We start from the raw sequence: 27,932 nt of genomic DNA on the forward strand, positions 1-27,932 counted from the left end.
GGTAAAAGGGGTGAGTTGTCTTGTTACCAGTCAAATGCATGGAGTCCCATCACCAAAGAACAAAACAGAGTGATCTCCTTAAAAAGCAAAACTACTTTTCAACCTGGCCTATACATGTTATGTCATTATAGGCCAACAATTATTAATTCCAAAATCCATGACCCAAAAATGGGTCCTGACGCCTGACCCATTTTGTGGGAAACACTACAGTATAAGTGCAGAGCGTTGCCCTCATTATGCAAACTGCCAAGTAATGTGATGTAATGTCTCATAATCTGTCTGCCAGTCAAGACATGTTGGTGAGATAGCATTTTATAAGCACACTATACAGCCATGTATCCAGACAGTTACTCCCATTTACATGTGGTAGTGGTATCTACCAATATGTTTGATCAGTAGCTCTGTCATTGTGCAGGTATAACACAAATCTTAATTCTTAGTTCAAGTAAGTGATTTGTTTTGATTTCCATTTTCAGGTTGGGAATGGGATGCCAATTTCATCAATGCATGAGAAAGAACTCATGCATTGAACTCACCACACATAGCGTGGCTTGTAGGTCTGCTATTTTTGAAAAATCGTGAGAATGTAGTGCAAATCTTTGAATGTATATTCTTTCAGAGCAAACGTTTTTAAGTCAAATCTTTGCTTCTGGGGGGGTGCCTGGAACAACATATTTTCAGATGGGGCTCAGCAGGCAATTGTATATATTTTTCGGGGTCCTTGTTTGAGAACGACTGACATATAGAAACACGGGTGTTTCAGAAAAGATTTGGAAGGCATTTGTAGAATCGTCCTCAGGTCTAAATGGGTTAAAGAACTGGAGAGAAAAAGGAGTCCCCTTTTACTGTCCAATGATTACTGCCAGCAATTGCAGCGCCTTTATCTTTTATTTAATTTTATAATAATAATAATAATGATTTTACACAGTGTGATTCAGTTTGACTCTGATGGCCATCTGTGCAGATTGATGGTAAAAAGAAAAAAAAAGAAAGACGAAAAAGCAATATACAGTACGCACACAGGAAGAAATGCACATATGCATAACACACATACCGGTACTGTAGTACATGTGTGCGACACACACACACACACACACACACACACACACACACACACACACACACACACACACACACACACACACACACACACACACACACACACACACACACAGCAATATTATGGAATATACTGTTGCTGCCTGCAAGCTGAAGTGGAACCAGACATTCAGGTTTGAGATGATCCACAATATCATATACTGAGCCAATGTGAGCCATATATGTTGTATAAAGGGGATACCGGTAGCCTACATACAAACAGAGGTTTGATCACATTATCCACATGAACCCTAGGATCCCTATTCAGGGGGGGGGGGGGGGGGGCATCACTTTGTGAACTTGTATGTAAACTGTTCTCAGTGCACATATTTAATGTAGCGGAAAAGAGGAGGAGACCAAGTACAGAGCCCTGGGGGACACTACACACATAGGTACAAGTACGGGGTTTATTTTAAGTGGAGTGAAGCATGAAGGCAGAAAAAACCCTGAGGACAGGACATGAGTGACATCACCCCACCCTCCCATGTCATTCTCACCTGGGCGGAGGAGAGGAGGCGGTTGCACACTAATTCACCCGCAGCTGAACGCTGCCCTAGCTGTTCCTTTATTGATCTCAGAGCAAGGAAGGGAGTGTGATCGATTATCTTCACAACTTTCTCCAAAACAGTTTGACAGACTCTCTTCTGCAACAAGAACATCAGGTAATTATATTATTACTTTATAGACAAAAATAAATGTACTTTGCCGTCAACAATTATAGACGCTCTTAATCCAGAGCGACTTACAATAAGCAAGAACAAAAAGCATGGCAATACATCACATACAAAAATATCATGAAACATGCGTAAGCTAATAACGTACAGTGGGATATCTATATAATGAAACTATACATATATACTATACATACTATACTATACTATACATATATAATATAAAGTGCTATGACTACATAAAAATGCAATTCTAGTGCCGTCTACGTAACATGCTATAAGTCTGTATAAAATGCTATCTAAGGGGCTAGGGTAAGTGCTACGTACGGGCCATGATGGAGTCTGAAAGGGTGGGTTTTCAGACTACGACGGAAGATTGGGAGTAGGGTTGCAATGGGAAGATTGTAATGGGAAGTGCATCCCATAGTTTTGGAGCCAGAAGGGAGAAGAGTTTGGGAAGAGTATATCAAGAGTTTGGGAAGAGTATCAACTGCATATTAATGAGATATTTAACTTTCAAACATGTTTGGGGCCATGTTAACGTCTACTCAGGCTTTTTTTTTTAAACAGTTAACAGTTTTTAAGTTGCTTGATTCAGTATTTAAATGTTTGATATACATTTTATCAGCCACGCCCCCTTCCTATACAAACCCATTGTAACTTCAAACTCAAATTTGAATCATGATAAATTCATCGAAAACACCGGCCCCTTGGTTCTGGTGGCCGATATTGTTTTTTCAATTACTTTATTTATTTTTCATAATTTGCGGGGAAAATAAATAAATCTGGTATTTTTGTTTTAATTGTTTTAATTAATGAAACGGTAATATTAAAGAAAAGCCATGGAACCCTCACGTATTATGGTATAGTATGAGTCACCAGAAGCAAGGCCGGGTGTTTTCAATGACTCTAACATGGTTAAAATGTAGTTTGAAGTTACAATGGGTTTGTATAAGAAGGGGCGTGTCTGAAGAAGTCAATATCATACACCTAAATACTGAATCAAGCAACTTAAAAACTGTCTGGGGTACTCCCAGAGTAAAGAGGGTAGAATTACGCCAAACATGTTTTAATGTGAAATATCCCTTTAATTTAAAACTTGTATAACCTGATCTATTCATGAGATAAGATATTGATAATGATGAAAAGATCAATTTAGAGGTATACAAAATCAATGTGTATGTGATGTAGAATACAACATGATTTCTGGCCATGTTTTCATGTCTTTAAATCAACCAACTGCCTGCCACCGTGGGTGGTGCATATTCATTCTGTTACGGTATCTGCGCCCTCTCTTTGTAAATCTTAATTTGTATCACATCGGCCTATAAGATCTTTTAGGCAAGCGACACCGTCGTGCTACTGAGTATGAATTTGTTTTGATGTATTGCACATTTCTTCCCATCTTGCCAAGCATCAGACAAATGAATGATGTTCAACTTGTTCACAATAATGCGTCTTGGATTTTGACAGTTTAGGCAGACAGGTAGAATACCAAGCAGGAGGTATAGAATTCCAGCAGAAAGGCAAGATACCAACAGGACAGACAGACAGACGGACAGACATGTTTTTCCTCCTAACTTCCAAGATCCCAGTTTGTGTTGAATGTGTTGTAGAGCAGTGGACAGTGGTTCTCAAATTGCGGGTCAGGACCCCCAGGGCAGGGGTGTGTCCCCAGATGACTGAAGTGTCAATTTAGGAACGTGTAAGACCTTTTCAAAGTTGTCAAATAATAAAGGAAAGGGGCAAAAACTTTGAGAATAGCTGATCTACAAGTTCACAACACCTCATAACAACACACACATAACATAGACTATATAATGAAGTAGAAGCGGAGCCAAGAGCCAGACCCCACACGCTCACTCACATACACACACACACACACACACACCAAACAGGCAGTGTTGCTTCAGTGAAATCTAAATGTGAGAGTATGCATTATACCATTACTCACAAACTTACTTCATTGTTATCTTATTTATATGTACTGACAGGTTCTGCTGCAGGGCTCTAAAGACTCAGTCATAACCACCACAACGGTCGGGCGGATTGTTCGGGGATTCTGTTGCAGATCAAATCTTCCTGTCTTCAGGTGAGTGACGACATCTCAGCCAAGTTGCACCCTATGTCACGTCATGTCATGCATGTCATATGTCAAATGCAATAGTTGTTGAAGTGTGCACCTGTCGTGGCTATTTTTAATGAAATTGCTTATAATTTCAATAAGACTGATTGCAACAAAACGCAATCAAAGACACGGTTGTTATTTTTGTTACCAATCTCCCCACCCTCTCTCTCTCTCTGTCTCTCTCTGTCGCTGTCAAGGTGAGAGAAAACCTCAAGACAGACATGAATGCAGATTCAATGAGCAGGAATGGAGTGGGAGGTATGTACTACGTATCTTGCCACGATACATGCATTTGTATTGACAATTATGGACAAAATATCATGAAATCAAAGCGTAGAGACATGAATCAATGTTTAGCACCCTTAAAGCCATAACCATATCATTTTTAATCCACCAGCTCTCGTTAATGATGACACAGTTCGGATCGTATTGGTTGGGAAGCATGGAGCTGGAAAGAGCGCCAGTGGAAACACCATCCTGGGTTTTAACGCTTTTCAATCCGAGTTTTCAACTGAATTGGTGACAACAGGCTGTCAGAAGGTCAGAGGGGAAGTGGCTGGTACACAGGTCACTGTCATAGACACACCGAGGTTGTTCGACACCAGGTTAAGCCATGATTATGAACAAACTCTTGAAAACACTGAACAGTGCATTGGTTTTTCCGCTCCCGGTCCCCATGTTTTCCTTGATGTGATCAAACTGGGAAGATTCATAGACGACGAGCAGAAATCTGTGGAAATGATTCAGGATCTATTTGGCCAAATGGCCAATAGATACACCATGATTCTGTTCACTAATGGTGACCTGCTTGAAGATAAACGAGTTGAAGTAATATTGGAAAGAAGTCCAATACTACAAGAGATAATCACAAAATGTGAAGGTCGCTATCATGTCTTCAACAACAAATCTCAGGATCCCTCTCAGGTCACTGAGCTGCTGGCGAAGATCAACAACATGGTGTTGAAGAATGGAGGAAGCCACTACACCAATGAGATGTTCCAAGAAGCAGCGAAAGCAATAAAGGAAGACAAACAGAGACGTCTTAAAGACAATGAAGAGAAGAGAGATAAAGAGGTGGAAGAGCAGAAGAAAAGATGTGAAAAAGAAGGTACGGAGAAGGCAATAGAAATGATGAAAGCGCAATTGGAACAACAAGCGAGATCTGCTAGAGAGAATGAGGAGAGGAGATGTAAAGAGGACGAAGAACAAAAGAAGAAATATGAGAGAGAGGTTTTGGAAAATGAAAATAAAATGAATATACAACAACAGGAACAACAAGCAAACTCTGCTAGAGAGATGGGAGAACAAAAGAAGAAATATGTGAGAGAGGCTGTGGAAAAATACGAGAAAATGAATAAAGAACAGCAGGAAATACAAGCACAGCTTGCCGGAGAGATGGAAAAACAAAAGAAGAAACATGAGGTAGAAGCTCTAGAAAAAGAAGGGCAAATGAAGAAAGTACTAGAGGAACTACAAGCAAACTTTGCTAGAGAGAGGGAAGAAGAAAAGAACAAACATGAGAAAGAGGTTCTGGACGTACTAGAGGAACAACAAGCGAGCTTTGCTGGAGAGATGGCAGAACAAAGGAAGAAATATGAAAGAGAGGCTCTGGAAAAAGAAGAGAAAATGGCAAAAGAACTACAGGAACAACAAGCTGACTTTGCTAGACAAAAGGCAAATTATGAGAGCGAGGCTCTGGAAAGGGAAACAAAGATTATGAAAGAACAAGAGGAACAACGTGCAATCATTGCTAGAGAGATGGAAGAGCAAAAGAAGAAATACGAGAGAGCCGCTAAGGAAAAAGATGAGAAAATGAAAAAAGAACAACAAGTCAAACAAGAAAACTTAGCTAGAGAGAATTCTAAACAGATGGAAGAACAAAAGAAAAAATATGAGAGAGAAGCTCTGGAAAGAGAGAGGAAAACTAAGAGAGAACTAGAGCAACAACAAACGACGTTTGCTAGACAGACGGAGGAACAGAAGAGGAAGTACGAGAGAGCGGATCTGGAAAAGGATGAGAAAATGAAAAGAGAACAACGGAACCAACAAGCAAACTTTGCTAGAGAGATGGAAGCGCAAACGAATAAATACGAGAGAGAGGCTCTGGAACAAGAAGAGAAAATGAAGAGTGAACTGCAGGAGAACCAGGCAAACTTTGCTAGAGAGACGGAAGAACAAAAGAGTGAATATGAGAGAGCTGCTCTGGAGCAAGAAGAGAAAATGGAAAATGAACTTCAGGAACAGCAAGAAAACTTTGACAGAGAGATGGAAGAACAGACGAATAAATACGAGCGCGCGGCCCTGGAACGAGAAGAGAAAATGAAGATTGAACTGCAGGAGCAACGAGCCAACTTTGACAGAGAGACGGAGGAGAGGAGACGTTTAGAGGAGGAAAAGCAGATAGAAAATGAGAAGAACAATAACAGAACAAGGCGAGGTGGTGCAATGCAGGTGGCGGGAGCGATTGCTGGAGTCAGCGCTACTATTGGAGGAGTGGCCGGAGGGGCGGAAGCTGGAATGCTGTTTGGCCCGGTTGGTGCAGCAGTAGGGGCTGTCGTAGGGGCAGGTGTTGGAGCTCTGTTCTTCTACAAAAGAATGGCTTCAGTGAAATAATCAACAGAACAAAAACATAAAACGACATATCTCTGCCAGGAGGTATACGCCCCAGGACAGATATGTACTATACAGTACATTGACTGACACAGTGTATCTCCTCTCCTCTCCACACACACACACACACACACACACACACACACACACACACACACACACACACACACACACACACACACACACACACACACACACACACACACACACACACACACACACAAACAAACTCCGCCCTGCCTACAGCCTAATAATAAAACGGAATAAAATAAACCTAACCTAAACCCAGTTCATGTTTGGAAGATTATATGTTACGACTCATGCCAAAAATGATAGTTTGCCACTTCACTATCATAATTAATAATAGTTGTTGAATTGACCTGTTCATCTTTGTGTTAATATTTGTTACGATAGATTCTTGAGGTTTTTGTGCATGCTCCCAGTATAGGGCAAGGAAGACACTCCACTATTCTGATCATACTGTAACTTGCATATACTTTGCTACATAATTATCATAATGTTATATTAAAAAATATCTCCCAATAAACTGATGTAAGTCTTGATATTAATGTGTAGATTATATCCTTTTGCTTTTGCAGAATTTGACTTTGGTCTCAAATGAGTACAGGTAAAGGCCTAAGTATAGCTGAGGTGCACCTGATTTATCTATCAGTTTAGTTGTTTGCTCGTCCACAGATGGACAAATGAGCAGTGGGAATGGTTAGAGACTAGTATGACTACCGGTACGTTATTCTCAAGCCAGCCAACCTCAAAATCACACACCCAATTGTAGTAATTGGCTGAGACGGAGAGGCGGAGATCGCAGAAGTGAGTGCTTGTTTTGGCGTACGCCATAATAACCTATTCCATTCTCCACTGTTTGACGTTGGCTGCTTGGCACAGGCACTCACTCCCCTATAGCCTAGGCTAGCGGCTTGAATGGGTGCGCCGCACAGGCTTCAATTAAGGCCTTGCTGTCAGGTGCCCCTGCCATGTCATGTTTTCAAATGATTTTAAAACGCATTTGTTGTAAAGTTTTACATATACACAGGATATTCACCCATTTAGACCTGAAAAATGGCTTCTAAATCCTAATAGTTTTCTGAAAAACCTCTGTTTCTATGTCAGTGGTGCTCAACCTTTTTCATGTCAAGGACCCCCAGAATTGTCTCAATTTGGCTGCGGACCCCCATCTGAAAATATGTTGTTCCAGGGGACCACCAGAAGCAAAGATTTGAGTTAAAAAACGCTTGCTCTGAAAGAATATGCAGTATAAGAGATAAGATTTGCGCCATATTTTCACAATTTAAAAAAATAGCAGATCTACAAGCTCGTAGTGTGGCACTCGGTGCAACGCTGTGAGCTTGTAGATCTGCTATTTTTCAACAGCTAAAGTGTGAAATAATTATTAAAACACCAAAAGCGGTAACCGCCCAGAATTTGGTTAAGGGAACCAAAAACAAGTTTTCCCCAAAACACCAGGCTCGGATGACTGTCTTGGGAAAGACAAGCGTGATTAACGTGAATTCAAGCGTGAATGAATCTTAATCATAAATGGTGCATTTATGATTAACATCAAATCACAGTGAGACAAGAGCTGCATTTCTGGTTTCTAACATGTCCACACAGGTGAATTACTTACTATCTTAACGTCAAAATCTTCCATTCCTCCAGTTTTTACAGCAGGAAAGGAGGTCAAGAAATTAGAGCTGCAATTAATTGTTTTATATTACAGTCACATGCACCATATTGCTGCAATGACATGTAATAAGCAGGTAGTGCTAAACATGCTAGTGTCAATTTCTTAATATTCCAAATATAAGACTTCAATAAAAATTAGAAATATTAATTATCAAGAGTTCATAGAAGCAGAAACACTAAAAGAAAATGTTCTGCTTGTGGTCAGGCAAACTATAGGGGAGAAAACTACTGAGGCACTCTGTCTTCAGGTGAAAGATAATACATTTATTGTTGAGCAAGGCAACAATAAATGTTGCCTACTGTACTACTGTTTGACTAAAGAGCACTTGTTTGAGGTAGCCAAATGTTACTGAACCCAGGCAGTGCTTATCCCATTCCTCGTTCTGTTTTTTAACTAAGAGTTCATTTTTCTAATTATACCGTTGGGGAATAAATAGCATGCTCTCTCAGCCTAGGCTTGCCCTTTTTGGTCTTGACAAACTGGTCTGCCAAAAAGAATTGCCTGCAGATATTTCCCAAGCACAGCAAACCTACATATGTTACATACTGTATCTATATAGTGATTGAATGTGTACGGAACACTTTATACTTAAGTTAGAATAGGCTGTGTATTGTCCCTGCCAAAACAGTACATTTTCAGAAATTGGAAAAGAAAAGCTGTGTTCCAATGGATCCAATGTAGTTATTTAGTCACAATTTAGCTCTTGTTAATACTTTTCATTAGTTCAATATTCATGAAACCCACTTATTGCTACAGTAGGTCGCAGATCACTATGACAACCTGTAAAACCTGTCCGTCAGTCAGAGCACGCCTCCATATATGGTTGTGTGACATCACGCCTCATGACACGTCACACCACCATATATGGCCGTCAGTCCATCAGGCCTTGTGACTCTATATATGAAGATCACTGACCTCATCAAACCCTGGATAGCCATACATGGAGAAGACTGGATCATCACCTACATCTGCATATATGGAGCCGGACAACAACTCTACATCTGACCTACTGTAAAACCTCAAACCCTTAGATCTCCATATATGGAGCTGACTGCTGACCTGTTCTGACATTCCATATGTTTGACCCTCCCCACCCGTCCTTCCTCTTCGATGTCTCCCTTTTGACTGATTCCTGTCCAGTCTGCCGTCACCCAGGCGGATGCGTGCACACGACCTCGCCCTAGGATGGGGCCCAGGGCATCTTACTGGTGTGTGACATTCACATTGTAGTATGACATAGAATTCATTTATGTAAAAACATAGGCCTATTTCACAAAGTTGAAATAGGCAAGGTTTCTCCCAGACAATATACCCTAAGTATACAGTGTTAAGTGTAAGTAGGTGAAGTCTAAGTAGGTACAAGATGTGGACCGAAGCAGTTCTGACTGGGACAAAAAGCACTATCCACTTTCATTTTTATTTTTGTATATGATGAAGTATAAAATTGTAGCGCGTCAGGTAGCCTAAGGCTATTTGTATTTACAGATGTGCTTCACGGAATGAGGGGGACAAAAATTACAATAAGAATTAAAATAAGAATAACGGGTAGATGACAGCATTGATAACAGTAAAACACTTCTCCCTTGTGTCTCCCAAACAATAATAAACAATAAGCAATAAACTCCCCATTGATGTCAGAATTGCAGACTCACTCAATCTCACCAACTATCACTTCACTTTATAGCCCACTTTTGTTGTACAGGGAGCTGAGGGAGGGGACTCCTGTCTTTGTTGTATGACGTCGCACACAAATGCAGTTCTACAAGCTCACTAGCTGCTTATGTCTTGCTCATTCTTGATTCTTCTGATGCAATTCAAATCCTAAATTGCATGTGTATATTAATGATGTCGTTTGTCATTTGTTTGGTTTTGCACACAAATGGCCTTGAACACTGACTTTAGACATATTTTACCTGCATTTCAAGTTGTATTTAGTAAATTATCTGTAATCTGTGGACTGTGGAAGCATGTCACACCAACATTTCACTTCATATACCTTTGTATTGTGAGTCAGTGAGTGACAAAGAAAATCTATTCTACAGATGGACTGAATCTGATGTCCACACACCAGTCCAGTAGGTGGCGGCATTGCACCATTCATTCACTTGGCTTCTAAGCAAAGGACCGTCGCATCTGGATGATGTTATAAATCGCGCCGTTTGAAAACAACCGGCGCGGAGCAAAGTTTGTTGATAGATTTTACGTCACAAAGTAGATCAATACTTCACCAATAACTTAACGGATCAATCGAATTCAATAGGATAATTGATTGCGTCTGGTTTAAGAAGGTACGTGATTTGATTTGACGAGATGAGATCAGTATAGATTAGCCTCGCTTGGAACCCTAGGTACAGGTTGTTTACACTACACTTTACGTGTATTGTAAACAAACTGTACGTAGGGTTCCGAGCGGGGCTAAGTATAGATGTCCTTCAGGACCCATAGTATAGTTTACCTTTTCTGTATCTGTATTTGGGACGTCGGTAACAGAAAAGTTTAACTAGCCGTCCCGAAAGGGGCGTAATAGCCCTGGAATGGCTGTGATATTACATATTATGTTTGATTTTGAAATTGGAATACAGGGCTATAGTAGGCAGCGTAGGCTATATGCAGTTATATTGAGACAGAAGTACTACCGTAGCAGACAACCCGCAGGCCGCAGCACTCCAGAGGTTCAAACAAAATCCATAGGAAAATATAAGTTGAGATGAAGAAAATGCCAGCACTCATCGGAATGAGGGGACATAGGGCTGAGCCTGAGGGAACATATATATACATATATACATAGGGCTGAGCTGAGGGAACATATAGGCCTGAGGGAACATAGGGCTGAGGGAACTTGGGTACGGTCCCCTTATTGAACACAGGTGTCAACCACGGTCCACTGTCATCTTACTTACACAGTATCAATAAGAAGTCTCTATTTATGGTACCAAGACAGGATAAATATCATGTAAGCACAATAGAATAACTAGTAAAATAAGCAAATAAGAATGAGCTATCATAATGAATGTCCCACATTCATTATGAGGTAATTAGTCTCAGAGGTAAATAAAGTCATGTAAAAGGACATATGATGAGTGCTGGCATTTTCTATATGCAGTTATATCACAGATCATTTGTTCAATGGTTTTCATATTTTTCAGGGACCCCCCATATCCCTAGGAGTGAACTATTAGAGTGTAGGCTAATATAGTGTGTTTCAGGGCTACAAATGGACCTGTACTATACACTGTCAGATTGTGTGACCTTTCATTTAAGGGCCCATTTGGAACCCTCCCAATAAACCCTGAGCATCAGACTTCCTCTGGGTTTGTTCCCTCAGTCCCTTGAGCGTAGGGACTGAGGGAACATGGTTCATTGAGGGCCTGTGGACAAGACCCCACTTGAGAAGCACTACTATTAATGTTATCGATGGTCAGCATCTGGACATTAGATCAGTCTGAATGCGTACAGTAGTAACTGCTGCTGCAGTAGACGCACGCTGCAACCAGATATCTTTAATTAAATATAAAGACAACTAAATAACAATAAGGTTATTGTTGTCTTTATTTAATTATTAGGTATTGTATGGTTTCTGTTGGGGACAGGTTAGACAGCTCGATGGGTTGCTATGGTTACTATGGTCACGTGGTGTTGGGTGGTGTCAGACAGGTAGTAAAGTCCGCTGTTCACCGGTGGCATTTTCATGAATGGAGAGAGAGGGGGTGAACGGGGAACGTCCAACTTTGTTGACCGCAAATCGCTTTCCTATATGCTGTGATTCACTGTGGTACTAAAATTTTAACATTAATAAACGTAACAAAAGCAGTACCCTGGCCTGGAGCAATGATTCTCACATGCCAACGACTGAAGCAGCGAGTCCGACAACCAAAACATTTCCCCGCTTTAGCCTCTCGGCGTCATACGGTATAGACGCCCTATAGTTTCTCTGAAGAATGGTTTATCGGTCACAATTTGGGTGTAACAAGTAATGAACAGCTTTAAACAATTCATTTAATATTGGTAATAATAATAATAATAATGTTCTTAGTAACATTAATTATTTTTTCTTTTTTTTTCAGGATGTGTTCTCCTCTCCCCTCTGCTCCTCTTCCTCTCCTCTCCTCCCCATCCTCCCCCCCTCGCTGTCCGGAGCTCGACCTCTCACTCCTCCACAGCCCAAACCCAACGCACCCTAAACCTAAACCCCACCCACCCAGAGAGATCCCATGTACACGGACCATACATCAAACATCCAGCAAGAAGACTCTGGAGAGAACTCACAGACAGGTGAGTTCTGTCAGCGGGGAGTGTTGGACGGGAGGACTAGAATAAAGGCTCTACATCCTCCTGGTGGGGGCTCCTCACTGGCAGGTGAGTCAGTAGCATACGACGGGGGCGGTGGCTCAGGGGTAGAGGTAGTGGTAGTGGCCGGTAAAACAGCCAGTTGGGAAAACCGTGAGGTTCCCAGTTCGATCCTGGGCTCCCCCAGAGTTAGTGTCTAATTGACGCTGAACCCCTAATTGCTCTCGATGTGCTGGTTGGCGCCTTGCATGGTTTCCTCCGCCATCGGTGTATGAATGTGTGGGTGAATGGCTGTAATGCAAATCTATGTAAAGCACTTTGGATACGCATGCTAAAATGCATGATTTACCAGCAGTGACAACACAGAAATGTATGTGGGGACTCAGGATTCAATTGACATAACTACTGAATTGGGGGGAAAAATGTTTAAGTAATTGGATACTTGTGTTGCACGATTCTTGCTCAAATGTGAATCTCGATTTTCTCGTTTCTCATTTTTTCCATGAAAATATTTATTGTCTTTTGTCTGTATAGTTGTATATTGTATGTAGCACATGGAGACAGCTACTGTGGCTTACAGACACCAAAGTGTTTGACTTAAACCTCTCTTAAAATCTCTCTCTTGAGTAAAAGTTAGCCAACTAGTGCTGCACGATTTTTGCACAGTAGAAATTAGATCGCATAGGTGTCTGAATCTAGATCTCGGGATAAACTAGAAACTTTATTCAACTCTCATAAATCACGGGTGGGACTTTTATTAATCAAATCTCTTCACCTAAAATGGCGTTGTAAGTTAACATGTTGTGAGCTTGTAAATCTGTTTTCGTGGAATGTTCGAACGCCTGTTATATTATGGAATGCCCAAAATAGAGACATTAGGATCCATGCCGTTCAAATATTTCTAAAATAATATTCTTTGAGTTTTGTCTGAATAGAGATGATGTATTGTAAACCGACCTATATGGCTGTGCAGTGCCCCCGATATGTACTTTTACATTAAACTTCACCCGGGGGCGATGTCATTGTGAATTTAGTTGGATCAGCGGTTCTCCAGGCATAAAATACATTCACAAATGTCTTTAACTGTCTGTCTGACTGTGTGTCTTTCAACAAATTCACAAATGTCTCTCTGTTTGTCCATTTTATGTTGTGTACGACACTGGTGTGTACTGATGTCATACACTGTCCAAGTAGTTGATTGGCATTAAGTATGTGTATGTATAATAGTTTTATATAATGTACAGTATTTAACTTTATAATGGAAATAAACAGAGCTCGGGTTGGACTGAAACCTTGCCCGAATTTGGGGTCATAAGTCATAGATATGTCATAGTTGACTGACATCAAAGATGACTGACGTCGCAGTCTGGCCACATTAACATTTTTGGGGGCTTTTTTATAGTTGTACAGTAAGTAGCTAGACAGGAAATGGGGAGAGAGATATGGGGGGAAGACACACGGCAAAGTTCGTCGGGATCGGGGCTCGAACCCACGACACTGTCATGCTGGATTACCAGCCAAGGTGCCTGGACCACTAACGGCAGGGCTCCACCGGGCGCGTTGCATCTCCGTCGCATGCGTCAAAAAACGAACCGGGGCAATTTTAATGCAGTCACGCAACGAAACGCAACGCAACGCGGGCAGTGGAGCCACCCTTCATTGATTAAAAAGGGAACATTCCCTGACGGTGATGGAGACGTGACGCTGACGCGCCCGGCACATGACCTTTTTAAAGAGACAAATACAAGTTTCAATCCAGAGTGTGTTAAGAATTCAAGCCTACAAATCAAGTCAATATGAATTCCTTTACTTTTGTTTTTCCTCACCCAGCATACCAGAACCCCGGAAGGACTGTAGTATACTGATTAAAGAAACGTTTGTGTTTCTGGTGAGTAGCGCTGTTAGATGGCTGCTAATCTCTCAACAAAAGTTTCAAGAAAAGAGGGAGCTGTTTTTTACGCAATGCATTTGCTTGTAGATCGGCTATGTTCCATATGTGTGCGGGCAGCGGGTGGCCGAACGGTTTGTGGAGCGGTCTTGATACCGGAAGGTCGTTAGTTCGTATCCCCGTACCGGCACGTTAAAATTACCACAGCTGAAGTGCCCTTGAGCAAGGCATTGAACCCCTACCATGAAATGTTCTATGAGCAGGCTGCCTGGCTGTAAACAAGTTCTTGAGCTTAGTCCAGTTACCCTGGGTAAACATAGTAACTTTGCTTTGCTTTGCTTTATGTTTAGAACTCCTCCTTCTGTATAAGGACAGGGATGTCTTTAACCTTATTTTAGGAATGGCTTTAGTTGGCGAAAGGGCCTTTCTGTGTGGAGTTTGCATGTTCCCCCCGTGTAGTGCTGTTATTCATTTTAGTAGCCTATTATTTATGTAGTTTTTATAGCACGTTTTTCACACTGCATGTAGTTTTTATAGCACATTTTTCACAGTGCATGTACTCGTCACATCCTTGCGCCAATAATCGTGTCATATAGTTTTTTAAAGGAGTAATAAGTAATAAGTAACACATTATGTTCCTAAGTAATATTGCCCAACACTGATCAACACCAGACCCCACACCAGGCCAATGGGGTGAAACCTGGCAGGGCATCTTGTCAATCTGGAGGAAGGGGTGTTTGAACATCAAATATGTTTGAAAGTGAAAAACAAGTATACATTTGACCGAGCAGCATGAGCTGCTGTACATGCCTGTACTTTGACTCAAGTGGGCTTGTGTTGCCATAGCAAGGCAGACGGCTGCCTACTTTCACTTTCGGTTGTGTTTCTGGGAAATGGTCTGATTTGCTGTAAAGCACGTGTTTCTACAGTAGGCGCACACACACACACACACACACACACACACACACACACACACACACACACACACACACACACACACACACACACACACACACACACACACACACACACACAGTGTGTTGTACATGAGACTGTAACAGTAACAGCCTCCTTGAACCTTGCAGAGTTTTCCCTCTTCTGCAGGTCTGTTTGACCTCCTTTCTGCAGCGACAAAGCAATCGTTTCATAGTTAGTTAGTTAGTTACTTTATTGACACAAATGTATAAAACATTGGGTCCAAACAATAATAAAAAACCCATGAATCAAAAACTTTAAAAAGGTACAATACATTAAAATATACAATACACAATACAGAAACCCTTTACAACAGGAGCTTTCTATTGCTCCACAAGTGACAGGCAGGCATGTAGCATATGCAAAGTCTCTCTGTTAGTGCCCACAAAGAGTGAGCTCAAATCAATACCCTCATGTTCATATTTCTCTCTGATATCTTGTGTGAGGGGACAAACCAGTATGTGCTGTTCGTTTTGTATACCAGACTCGCATTGGCAAAACCGCTGTTCAGGTGGTATGCGGCTCCATCTTCCCATTTCCACACGCAGTCTATGAGCGGACAACCGAAACCGTGTAAAGGTTATCCTCAAATAGTCCTCAATGTAAGGTGTACTGCTGGTGCTGGTATAGAGTGGGTGAACAGATAGATCTGGGTTGATGGCTTGGTATGTCTTATATCTTGTTCCCTCTTTGGATTGTAATTTATGAATCATGTCCCTTCGGTCATTCTCAATATGATCTCGTTTTTCCATTATCTCAGATAAATGAGAATACATGACTTGGTTCTCATTTTTCAGCAATTGAAGAACATACCACAAGGGGTCATCAAGCATGCCATTCCGCTGCTGTATGTTGGTGAAGAACCTGGCTTGCTTTTCTCTCACCAAAGCTTGCATTGTAGGCAGTCCTGCTTCTAACAGGCAGGTTAAGTTAGGGGTAGTAACCCTTACCCCAAGTAGGGATTTCACTCCAGCCATGTAGAGAGTTTCAACAGACTTTAAGGGGATTTTCAACCAAGCCTCACACCCATACAATATAGCTGATGAGAAAGCAGCCTCAAAAACCTTATGTTTTACACAAAATGGAGCATCATAGTTGGTGGTCAGGAAGATAATCAGTTTGTTTAGGTGCTTTGTCCTTTGCATGTAGGGCAAGTGAGTTTCGGGCATTTCCATCAGCAGTGAAGATGGCTCCAAGATATGTATAACTGTCACAATGCTTCACTGTAAGGGAAGCAAGCTGAATAGGTTGCCTATCTTCATCAGATCCCGATATAGCCATAAATTTGGTTTTACTTTCATTAACAAGCATGCCATAATGCCATATTCATCACAATATTCCTCCAGATATTTCAGTTTTTCAGTCAGCCTTTCCTTTGATGTTGCCAGGATGACAGTGTCATCCATTAGCATTAAAACATGGAGCCATTTTAGGAAACCATCGTCCCCACATTGTTTTAACTTTCTGATGAGCATGTCGACAAACATTACAAACAGGAAGCATACATTCTACATTTGACAATAGAAGTCTTTGACTGGAGGATTGAGGCATAACCCTGATTATGTAACAAAACTGTCTTTTAAACATGTACCTGTAAAGTACAGAAATAAACAATTAATTAATTAATAAAAAACTTCTAACAGTATAAGACTGTGACTATGTGGTTGTACTGGTCAGCTCCTCCCATGCAGGTGTGCGTGCGTGCATGCATGCAGGGTGTTGCTGTGAGCACTTGTGCTCAGCTGCCCTGGATAAATAAAGAACAAAAAAAAAAGAAAAGATCCCGCCACAGCATTTACAATAAACGGCCCTCTTCTTATAAACGGCAGATCTCTGACTCCCCCCACTGAACTGACGGGGACGTGAGGTTATAAAATACCAGAGACAACCAGAGATATGTGTCAGTGAGCTGGTCGTCCTTGTTGAAGGAGCTTCATAGCTTTACTTTATACTTCCTCGGCTTATATCCTGCAGACCTACACTGTTGTACAATAAGGATTTCATCATCGAAGCAGGTAAGACACTTAACCTCTTTACATGGACGTTAATGACAGCATATTGATCAGTATTCAGCAACAAACATTTTGCAATCATTTTCCAAATGAGATTTATAATTAATCTGAAACTGAATATAATTTGACTAACTTAGTCACTTAAAAAGTTTGCTGACCAAGTTGCTGTCACACCTCTGTCTACGTGAAATGATAATTTCATTTTTGCACACACACATTGCTTTTGGACAAATGTAGATATACATAGTAGGTGTTTGAAGGACGGGTCCCCACTCCCCACTATCTATCTAATAGTACGTAGGTGTTTGAAGGACGGGTCCCCACTATCTATCTAATAGTAGGTGTGTGAAGGACGGGTCCCCACTATCTATCTAATAGTAGGTGTGTGAAGGACGGGTCCCCACTATCTATCTAATAGTAGGTGTGTGAAGGACAGGTCCCCACTAACTTGAATTGGACATGAAATCCCCTACATTAGAAGACCCTCTGCAGTTTACTCACTTGTTTACTTTACTAATCTGCACTGGTGGACAAACAACCAGAACTTAAGTATAGATACTCCAGGTCAAATATTACTCAACTACAAGTGAAGGTTGCTCTGTCACATTCTCACTTGAGTTAACCCATTTAGGCCTAAGGCCGATTCTAAAAACGCCTCTAAATCCTGACCTAAGATTTCTGAAAAACTTCAAATATTTATATAGCAGCATCAAAAAATTTACATTTTTGAATACTGTACATACTGTACAGAACCCAAATATGGGTGCCCGGCCTGAGGGGGTAAGATACCAATAGGGGTTCCCGCCCAGAATGGGGCTACGTATTCAAACATGAACATGCTTTTAAAAAATAAGTACCTGATTATTCAAAAGTGCATTTTACCACAAAAATCTAAATATTTCCCGGTAATAATAAAGCCATGATTCATGTATGTATAAAGAAAGAAATGAGTGTGTGCATTTTTGTGTGGTAACAATAGCATCATTTCCTGCAGTGAAGTTGTATTATGTGTGTTTAGCGTGATGTAATTTCAGTTAATGATATCATATTAATATTAGAATAATTAATATATCTATGCTGTCCGGCAGAAACCAGAAATCTTTTGTATATTTCTTCATAGATCAATCAACGCTATTGAACACTCTGTGTTGGTGTATTTATCTATTTATCTATGCATTACTAACATCCTCACTTATTCCACTTCTCTGCTCTCAGAACACAGTCAAAGAACCACCTCCAGGTCCAGGAGGAACGTCTCAGAACCACCACAAGGTCGAGGTCCAGGAGGAACGTCTCGTCACCTCACGTCTCGTTTCCCTGTCTTCAGGTGAGTGACAGCATCTCAGGCAACATGTACTGAGTCATTCACAGGGAGCATTTCATGTACTCATTCACAGGGATGTGGATGTTTTATTATTTCGCGTGCACGTGCAGCGGAGTGATCACCGATTGAAATAACCTCTTTAATGTAGGCCTTTTTTATTAACCCACATTATACTTTATTTTTACTCTAATTGTATTCTATTCTATTCACTTGCATAATGGGGAAACTTTAGTGTTGTCAGTCATAATTATGCATATTCAGCATATACCTTGCAAATGTCACCTCTGTAATTTAATGAGTTCATGAATCCACCAGCCACTGTTATCCAACTCTTTAGAGTTAGACCATACATGGGCAACTGGCGGCACGGGGGCCACATGCGGCCCCCACCTTCACTTAATGTGGCCCTCTGGTTAAAACATGATCCGCTTTAATTAGCGTTAAAGTCTAAATTAGTAGTTTAATGAGTAGTAATGTCCAATTCTTATGTCCAATGTATTGATATCTAGTTTATAAAGTTATAACATAACTATAATTCAAGGCATTTGAAATTAAATAAAAATGTTACTTCAGGATTTCAATTCAAATAGCAAAATAGCTGATCTACAAGCTCAAATGTTATATTTGAGTGGGAGTAATTAATGTGTAATTAATGTGTCCACCCCTCGCCTTATCAAACTGGCTATTTACCTTTTTGTGTGAATGCATCTGAAATGGACATTCTACATTGCATGCTACATGTGTGAAAGGCCAACATCAGACAATGTCCGACCCGACCTGATTCCCCGGACATGTGCCAGTGTTCATATGAGAAAGGGGCTAATGGTACAAATGTCTCCGTCTCTCTCTCTCTAGTAAGAAAAACACAGACATGGCTTCAGGGAGCAACAGGGGACTTGATGGTATGTATCCTGGCAGGAGACATGCAATTTGTTTTATTTATGAAAGAAGGAATGCTGTGATCTTGTAAACCCTAAAACATGATCATCAGGTACTATGATTAGAGATTAGATTTAGTGTACAGAAAGAATTATGTTTTTATGTGGCCACACCCACCAGCTTATTAAGTATGCCTGGTTTTCAGGTGGGTGGTGATGGTTGGTGATCAACCTGAACTGAAGCCGCATCCACAGCTGTTGTTTGATAAAGGGGAAGGGATTAGGGAGGGAATGATGATGATATTGTGATGTCACTATATCTGGTGTATTTCGATTGAGCCTTTTCACTCGCGACTTTCAGTTTTCAGATTGAAGAAACCAAAAATACACAGGGAAGACATATTTAAATATTCTAACCACACCTGGGGGTCTATTAGAGTAATGTTATAACTTAAGCATCTCTATTCTGGGGGATCATTTGGCAAAACCATCTACAAGCTCACACAGTGTTGCGCTAGATCTATTTTAGAAAGAGAAATGTCAAATAGGCTATACAATTTACAATTTACAATTTAGGCATTTAGCAGACGCTCTTAATCCAGAGCGACTTACATTAAGCAAGAACAAAAAAGCATGGGAATACATCACATAAAAAGCATTTATCATGAAACATGCGTAAGCTAAGAAAGTAACAGTGGAATATCTATATAATGAAACTATACATATAAACTATACATAGGTATATACTATACTATGCTATACATATGTACTATGACATGCTATGACTACATACAATGCAATTATAGTGCTGTCTACAATACATAACATGCTATAAGTCTGTATCAAATGCTATCCAAGTCTACAGAAATGCTATCTAAGGGGGTATAGTGTTTAGGTGGTTAATGAAGACAAGCAAAAAGCAGTTTTAGAAACTACAAATGTTTAGCCTCATTAACCATACCCTTTTAATCCACCAGATCTGATCATAAATGATGAAGAACTTCGCATTGTGATGGTTGGGAAGACTGGAGCTGGAAAGAGCGCCACTGGAAACACCATGCTGGGTTTTAAAGCTTTTGACTCCAAGTTTAAAACTAGATCTGTGACAGTCAACTGTCAGAAAGTCAGAGGTGTAATGGCTGGTAGAAAGGTCGCTGTTATTGACACGCCAGGCTTGTTCGACACCACGTTTAGCAAAGCAGAAACCCTTAGAGAGATCACACAGTGTATTAGCTTTGCTTCTCCTGGTCCACATGTGTTCCTGATTATGATCAAACTGGATAGATTCACAGAAGAGGAGCAGAGATCTGTGCAAATGATTCAGGAAATGTTTGGCCAAAGGTCACATGCATACTCCATGATTCTGTTCACTTATGGTGACCGACTTGAGGATGAAACGATTGAAGAAATGTTGAACGATGATCCAGTACTACAAGGAATAGTCAACACATGTGATGGTCGCTATCACGTCTTCGACAACAAAAAACAGGACCCCTCTCAGGTCACTGAGCTGCTGGTGAAAATCAATTCGATGGTGCAGATGAACGGAGGAAGCCACTACACCACTGCAATGTTCCAGGCAGCGGAGAGAGCACTGGAGGAGGAGAAACAGAGAATTCTCAGAGAGAATGAAGAGAAGAGACACAAAGAGATGGCAGAACTGGAGAAGAAATATGAAAAAGAGGCAAAGAAAAAAGCAGAGAAAATGATGAAAGAGCAACAAAAACAAGCAGAAAGAGCTGCTAGAGAGAGTGAGGAGAAGAGACGCAAAGAGATGGAAGAAATCAAGAGGAATTATGACCTCATGAGAGAAGCTCTGAAAGCTAAGGAGGACGAAGAGACAAGACGCAAAGAGGCAGAAGAACTGAAGAGACAATATGACAGAGAGGCTCTGGAAAAAGAAGAGAAGTTTAAGAACGAACAACTGGAAGAACAAGCAAGAATTGCCAGAGAGATGGAAGAGAGGAAACGTATAGAGATGGAAGAACAGAGAGAGTCTCACGAAAGAGAAATGAAAGAGATGCAAGATCGACACCAGAGAGAAGCAAGAGATACTGCAGAGAGAACGTTCACGGAAATTGGACGTAATTTCGGAGAGAAAATTGCAGGAGAAACTGGTGCAAAAATAGGGGCAGCTATAGGGGAAGTAGTTGATACTGTTGTAGAGAAGTGCAGTATCCAATGAAAGACAACGGGATATTTCACTTTAAAAAATGTTTAGCTCATATTACCGTCTACTCAGGCTTTTGTGAGCGCCCCAGACAGTTTTTAAGTTGCTTGATTCAGTATTTAGGCTATATGATATTAATTTGATCCTATACAAACCCCTTGTAACAACTTCTACTACGTGAAGGGGGCGTGTTTTTCCAATGGCTTTTTTCATCTAGTTTAGACAATTTTATTATTTGATTTGAATGCTTTCATTTTCCACAAAATAGAAAATCTAAAATAGAATAAAGTACATGCCTCCCTCACATATTAGATAATTAAAAGGGCGATACTAGGCATGTAACGATTCACTCAACTCACAATATGATTTGAATCACAATATTAGGTTCACGATACGATTTTTCACGATTTGTATATTTTCCACACAATTACCATTACTTTTACACAAACTAATATTTTCTTGTTTTTCTTTTACAATATTGCTTGTGTGTCTGTCTGTGCACTGCAGTCTGCTCCGCCACTACACGTCAACACGTGGAGAAAATACATGATAATTTTGTTCAAGATCAAGCTAAGAATTACTTAATTGTGTAATAAAATGTAATGAAAGGTTTGACCACTGCAGCTGTGCTTTTGGAGTCATGAATTTTAAACCCATGATTGTTCATCAATTTGTGTGAATGTCAAAATAAAATGTAATGTAAGAAAATGTGATATATCACAGTCAATAGCCTATTATGTAAACTAATTATACAAATTACTTTTGTTTAGAATCTAGGTGTTAATATTGATGACCACTCACCAGCTAATGATCAAACATGTTTTGATGCCAAAAGACAGATGATATGTGATCTTGTATCAATAGATTTATATCAATTCATGTATCAATTGTATTCATAAGAAGCCATAAGACTCCTCAAACCTCTCAATGTCTCATCATTAGATAGTATAGATTGGCATGCTACCTCACCTGCCACATGCTTTGCCCTACTAAAATAAAAATAACCTTTTTTACACATCTTGTTATTCATAATTTCAGTTGGGTCTCACCAGTTAGCAATTAGAGGATGCTTTACTTCATCACTAGAGGAAGAATAAGACTAGTTTATGAAAATAAATGTTTCTATCCAGAGAGTAAGAATGTTAAGTGTTAAGAATTTAAGCCTACAAAAGTCAATGTGAATTCCTTTACTTTTGCCTTTCCTCACCCAGCATGCCCAGACCCAGCTCTGTACTGACAACGTTAGATCTGACAGTGCTCAGGTTGGGGGAATACCAGCAGCCTCTTTCCCATGCGTTCCTATACACTGGCACATTAAACTGTGAACACCAGGCAGGGGCGGCTGGGGTCCATTTCAAGAGCTAACTTGGGGTCCCCATATCATAGGGAGTTCTTCAAAGGGACCCCCAAATTGACACTTATTAGCCCACGTACCCCCATGTGAAAAAGGTATGCCAGGGACCCCGAAGATTTTTACGCTCCAGCAGTGAATTTAAACCTGTTTAATTTCAAGGACCCCCAGTTTGACCTGCATTGATTGATTCAGTATCAAATCTTCATATTTGATAGTTTTCATTTGAATAAGTGGGTGGCATCTCATTTTGCGCAGGTGTGCTTTGAGGAACCCGTGGTTGTCAAGGTGACAGCTGAACCTAGAAGTTCATCTAGCAACCTGCCTAGCAACAATGAGCATCGCAGTAGAGGTCACAGGAGGAGAGGTCGCCGTCACGGTAACAGTTTTCTACAAACGGTGTATAATAGTCCTTTCCTCACATTCTCTGCTCTCCTCTCACGTCTCTTCACATTCCATCTCCTCTCTCATTTGCTCATGCTGTCTCGTCTCTTCTGATTCTCTCCCCATCTCCGCTCATTCTCTTTTCTGAGTTTTCTCCTCGTATCATTTCATTCTCTTGCCTCATCTTCTCTCCTCATTCTCCTCATCTCATTCTTTCTCATTGTCATGTTCCGCGTCTCATTTTCTCCTCTTGTCTCGCCTCAGTCTTGTCTCTTCGTTCTCATCATCTCTTCTCATTCTCTCGTCTCCTCATATCTCATTCTCTCCGCAAACCTTAGCCAAATTCCAATACCCCAAAGGTAAATGCAAGGAAGCTGAGGGCAGCACCGAAATATGGCTGCAGCTAGCTGTGTAGTTCTGATTGTTGTCTCTATCCCCCTTAACTGCAATGAGTGCCTGCACAGCAAAGTATTTCACCCACTTAATGTGCCAAATAAAGGTGATTCTGATTTCATCCTCTCTGCTCTGACAGGTGAACCAGGGGACCACAGGGCGTGTCCTCCAGCTTCAGTATCCAATGGGGAGTCCATACGTTCAGAAGTGGCCGACTGCCTATTGGAAGAGGCAGAGCCAAACACCTTACTGGCACTGAAGGCGGAGCTCCTGTCATTGGAGGTTTCTGTGGTTGCTGACTCATAAACACTGCATGCTGTACTATAGCACTACATTCATAAATTCATACACACTGCACAATAGTTTAAAATACCTGACTATTATAGTACTACATACTGTACTATAGTACTACAGCATGCACATGAATACTATAATTTACGGGCCGTTCACGCAGAGCATGATAACTACAACGATAACTCTACATCACAACTGTATTAACAACTATATTGTCAACGATTGTTATTACATTTCAATGAGCATTTTAATGAGCATTTCAAAGATATAAGTAGTCCAGTCCATTCAGGGCTTTATAGGTGATGAGAAGAATTTTGAAATTGCTCCTGGAGCTCACAGGCTACACAGTTCACATGAATACATACTGGCTGTGTTTTCCTATAGGGGGCAGAGTTTAACTCCCAGCATGCCGTGCAGGAGACTCTACGTTCATCAGTCAGAACCAAGAACCTGATCAACACCAAAGCTACAGAAGGTAAAACCATAAACGTCAGCATTTCACCTACATCTGTTCAAGCTCATGAGCTTGTAGATCTGCTATTTTTCAATATATATATATAAAGTATAAAATAAGGGGTTCCCGCCAAGAATTGGTTAATTCCAACTTCAATGCATTAGGCCATTTGATGATACCATTTGTTTTATGTCTGGGACCCCAAACTACACTATAAAATCCCCTGTTTAACTGTCAGAGTTTAAAAATGGACGACTGGATCCTTAAGGGTCCATTTGGTTCCAGTTGTACACTCTGTTACAGACTCTTATAAGGAAACATTTGGACCCCTGGTTGTTCTCGGACCCTAGGTTGAGACAGTGACCGACACGGTATACTGTGTTTCATGCAAAATTAGGTAGCTCAGTAGATAGAGCTCTTGTTTTCATCGCTCTGATCCAAAATTTCATAGGAAATATTAAAAATGTATAAAAATCGTTATAGTTTGACGTGTTGGTCACCATATTAACTGCATAATATTTCCTCAATCTCTTATCTCTCTCTCTAGCTGTGAATTTCCCGCCCTCTCAGCATCTCTTAAGCTCATTGGTCAGTTTGTCTGTGGAAGAGGATCAGTTGATTAACCAGGCGCTACGTGATAGGCTGCCACTGGCCCCACCTACCCGTCTTCATGATAACAAGGTAAATGTTTACATTACATGCAGTGGTTTAATGGTGTTTTATATTCTTCTGTGGTACGGCATTTGAGAGTTTTAGACACAAACACAAAGTAGAATTAAAATATGGACTTTGTGTGTGTGTGTGTGTGTATGTGGGTGTGGTGTGGTGTGGTGTGTGTGTGTGTGTGTGTGTGTGTGTGTGTGTGTATGTGTGTGTGTGTGTGTTATAGCAGACGGATGGCCCCTCCCTCCTCCCGTTTGTGAACTCTGTCCTCTTCAGGGAGATGCCCCTTCTAGGAGAGGAGCCAGGCATCAAGCCACGCCCCCAACCGACCCCTCGCCCCGCCCATTCCACATTTGACCTTTACAGACGACACACGCAGTGGCAGGCCTGACCATAGATATAAAAACCTCGATGCCTCATTGGCCGCTGCAGTTCATTGGAGCTTCCTGTATCGCACTGCAAGGCGGAAGTCAAGCAGAGGTGTGGAAGGCATGCTGCGCCGCTGCCACTCAAAAGTGACTACCAATCACACCGCGTCTTTTCCGGGACTCAATCAAAGGAGCTTTATTGGCACGAGAAAACGTTCACATTGCCTCTGATTGGCCTACCAAACGTCCCCTTATAAACAATGTTGTATTTATTAGGCAAAACATAAGCCTATATCTGTCACTTTATTTTATTTTGAATCGTATCTGTTCTGTTCCTGTGTTTTACTCTTACTGCTGTTGATGACAACTGCATCATTTTATAATAATAAAGATTTATCATATCTTAATAACCATACAAACACATTTGCTGGCATGGGATAGATCAGATGGATACTATACTGTCTTGATACAGTAGCTCTGTCATTTCCAACTCCTCATTCTCACTGTACACTGTGAGAATGAATGATCTGCAAGCTTGTTGAAGTGGAGGGTGGAGGCCTGTTTCAATTCACATATTCTTTTCCAAATTCTTTATATTTTTACATTTTGCCAAAAGAAATAGCCAATTTAACATTGAGGTGCCCACAATGTTCAAATGCCCACTCTCTGCTTATACCGTTCAATTTAGTGTTGCACGCATCCATCAAATTCCTATTGTCATATGAAATCGGTCCATTTCTAATCCATTTTGAGTCATAAACTATAGTTGCCTCTGCAGTCAGTGTAGGCAGGGACAGCGGATGTTTCTGTCTAGGCCTACTGACAGCTCGCTGAACTCAATCAAGTCTCTAGCGGTGGCATTAAGATGTTTCTCAGAGGGTTCGATATGTTTCTCCCAACAGTGGCCGTTGTGGTCCTGTGTGAGCTCGCAGGTTCTGTCAAGTCTACAGAGACACGTTCCACACCACCACAGGGGGGTGCAGTGGTCGGTCGGTCGGACCCACAGTTGTCCAGAACCGCCCCAAAAAGGCCTCTGCCTGGGCTCTGGACAGGGCCCCTGTCCCATATATGGAGCCGGCCTGTAATGACGTCTGCATAGACTCCATATTTGGGCATGCCTGACAAAGAACTCCATATGGTCCTAAAAGGGACATATACATAATGTCTGGGTGTTTCCAACTTGCATCGTTCCAAGTAGGCCAGTGCCCAACGGGCACCGCTGTAGAGGCCCGGCCCCCGGGCGCTGTTCTAGTTTTTTTAAATTCGGCCATATCCACTTGCCCAAATGTGCTGACGTGTGATGACGGCTATGGCCGTTTTTTGGGCCAAGGAGTGTTTTTAGTGCAAAACGAATGCTTGGAATGGATTCAGAATCATGAAAAACCCCTAGTTTGACATGTCATATGCTACTTAAAGTATGATGAAATGTGGTAGGCTATACAAAAATGGTCATAACTTTACGGCTAATCTAACTATCTAAATCCTCTGCTCCAACAAGTTGTAGTGTTGTTCAGATATGTGAGACGTTTTGATATCAGTTGAAAGTAGTTTTTTTTTCTTCTTTTATATAAACTTATTGATGGTGTACTACAGCCTTCTTTTACACACATCTTCACATGGGCTTCGGAGCAGGTCTGGGTGCACCACCACCCTGAGGCCTGAACCTGGGAGGTGGGGTGCGGTCCTTCCTCGCCTCAGAGGAACGGTTCCTCACCACCTTGCTGTGGATGGCACAGCTCACGCAGTAGTGGAGCTTCACGTACAGCTTGGGCAACACGTACACGTCAAAGACGCTGGCCTCCGTGATGTCCCTGACCGCCGCGGCCTCGACGATGTTCCTGATCACGAACTTCTTGATGGCCTTATCCTTGGGCACGCAGCGGGCACAGTTAGTGCAGCGGATGGGCTGCACATGCCCACGGCCCTTCTTTGCACGACCGTTATTCCTTCTCTTTTTGGTCATGTTGATGGGGAGATAGAAAGAGCAATCCTGATGGAAAGCATGTATTTATGCAGTGTATTATGGTGACGTTTGGGTGACGTTTTAAACATTTAACTTGTCGCGCGGGCAACATCAACATTCAACAAACCGTCCTCCTGAGTCCTGAGCAGATCTATATACAAATTCACAACGCTGAAAAGCGGTTTGCAGACGCAACAGGTTGTGTGAGTGTTGAGATAATATTCACTGTATTCACACAGCTATTGTAGCGATGGAGTCTCTCTCGCCTCATTTTAGGAGGAAGAAATAGGAAACTGGTTCTCATCAACTTCGGATCTGG

At 41.3% G+C, this 27,932-nt stretch overlaps 2 protein-coding genes across 2 annotated transcripts; one reads left to right on the forward strand and one right to left on the reverse strand.

Moving 5' to 3' along the window:
- The first annotated feature begins 1,610 nt into the window (after nucleotides 1-1,610).
- LOC308312457 (uncharacterized protein) lies at nucleotides 1,611-22,772 on the forward strand. The gene is made up of 8 exons (XM_080759064.1): nucleotides 1,611-1,760; nucleotides 3,764-3,861; nucleotides 4,095-4,155; nucleotides 4,295-6,476; nucleotides 17,334-17,374; nucleotides 18,587-18,698; nucleotides 19,551-19,597; nucleotides 20,551-22,772. The coding sequence occupies exons 3-8, from the start codon at nucleotides 4,119-4,121 to the stop codon at nucleotides 21,756-21,758; spliced, it is 3,627 nt and encodes a 1,208-aa protein (XP_080615190.1). The 5' UTR covers nucleotides 1,611-1,760; nucleotides 3,764-3,861; nucleotides 4,095-4,118; the 3' UTR covers nucleotides 21,759-22,772.
- Nucleotides 22,773-27,262: 4,490 nt separating this feature from the next.
- LOC308311638 (small ribosomal subunit protein eS26-like) lies at nucleotides 27,263-27,615 on the reverse strand (the record flags this gene model as incomplete). The annotated part of the gene is made up of 1 exon (XM_080758406.1): nucleotides 27,263-27,615. Exon 1 carries the CDS (start codon nucleotides 27,611-27,613, stop codon nucleotides 27,263-27,265), a length of 351 nt encoding a protein of 116 aa, XP_080614532.1. The 5' UTR covers nucleotides 27,614-27,615.
- Between the last annotated feature and the right edge of the window lie 317 nt (nucleotides 27,616-27,932).

This window comes from Protomyctophum bolini (assembly GCF_963924005.1).
Source record: "Protomyctophum bolini genome assembly, chromosome: 3".
In the NCBI taxonomy this organism is placed as follows: Eukaryota; Metazoa; Chordata; class Actinopteri; order Myctophiformes; family Myctophidae; genus Protomyctophum; species Protomyctophum bolini.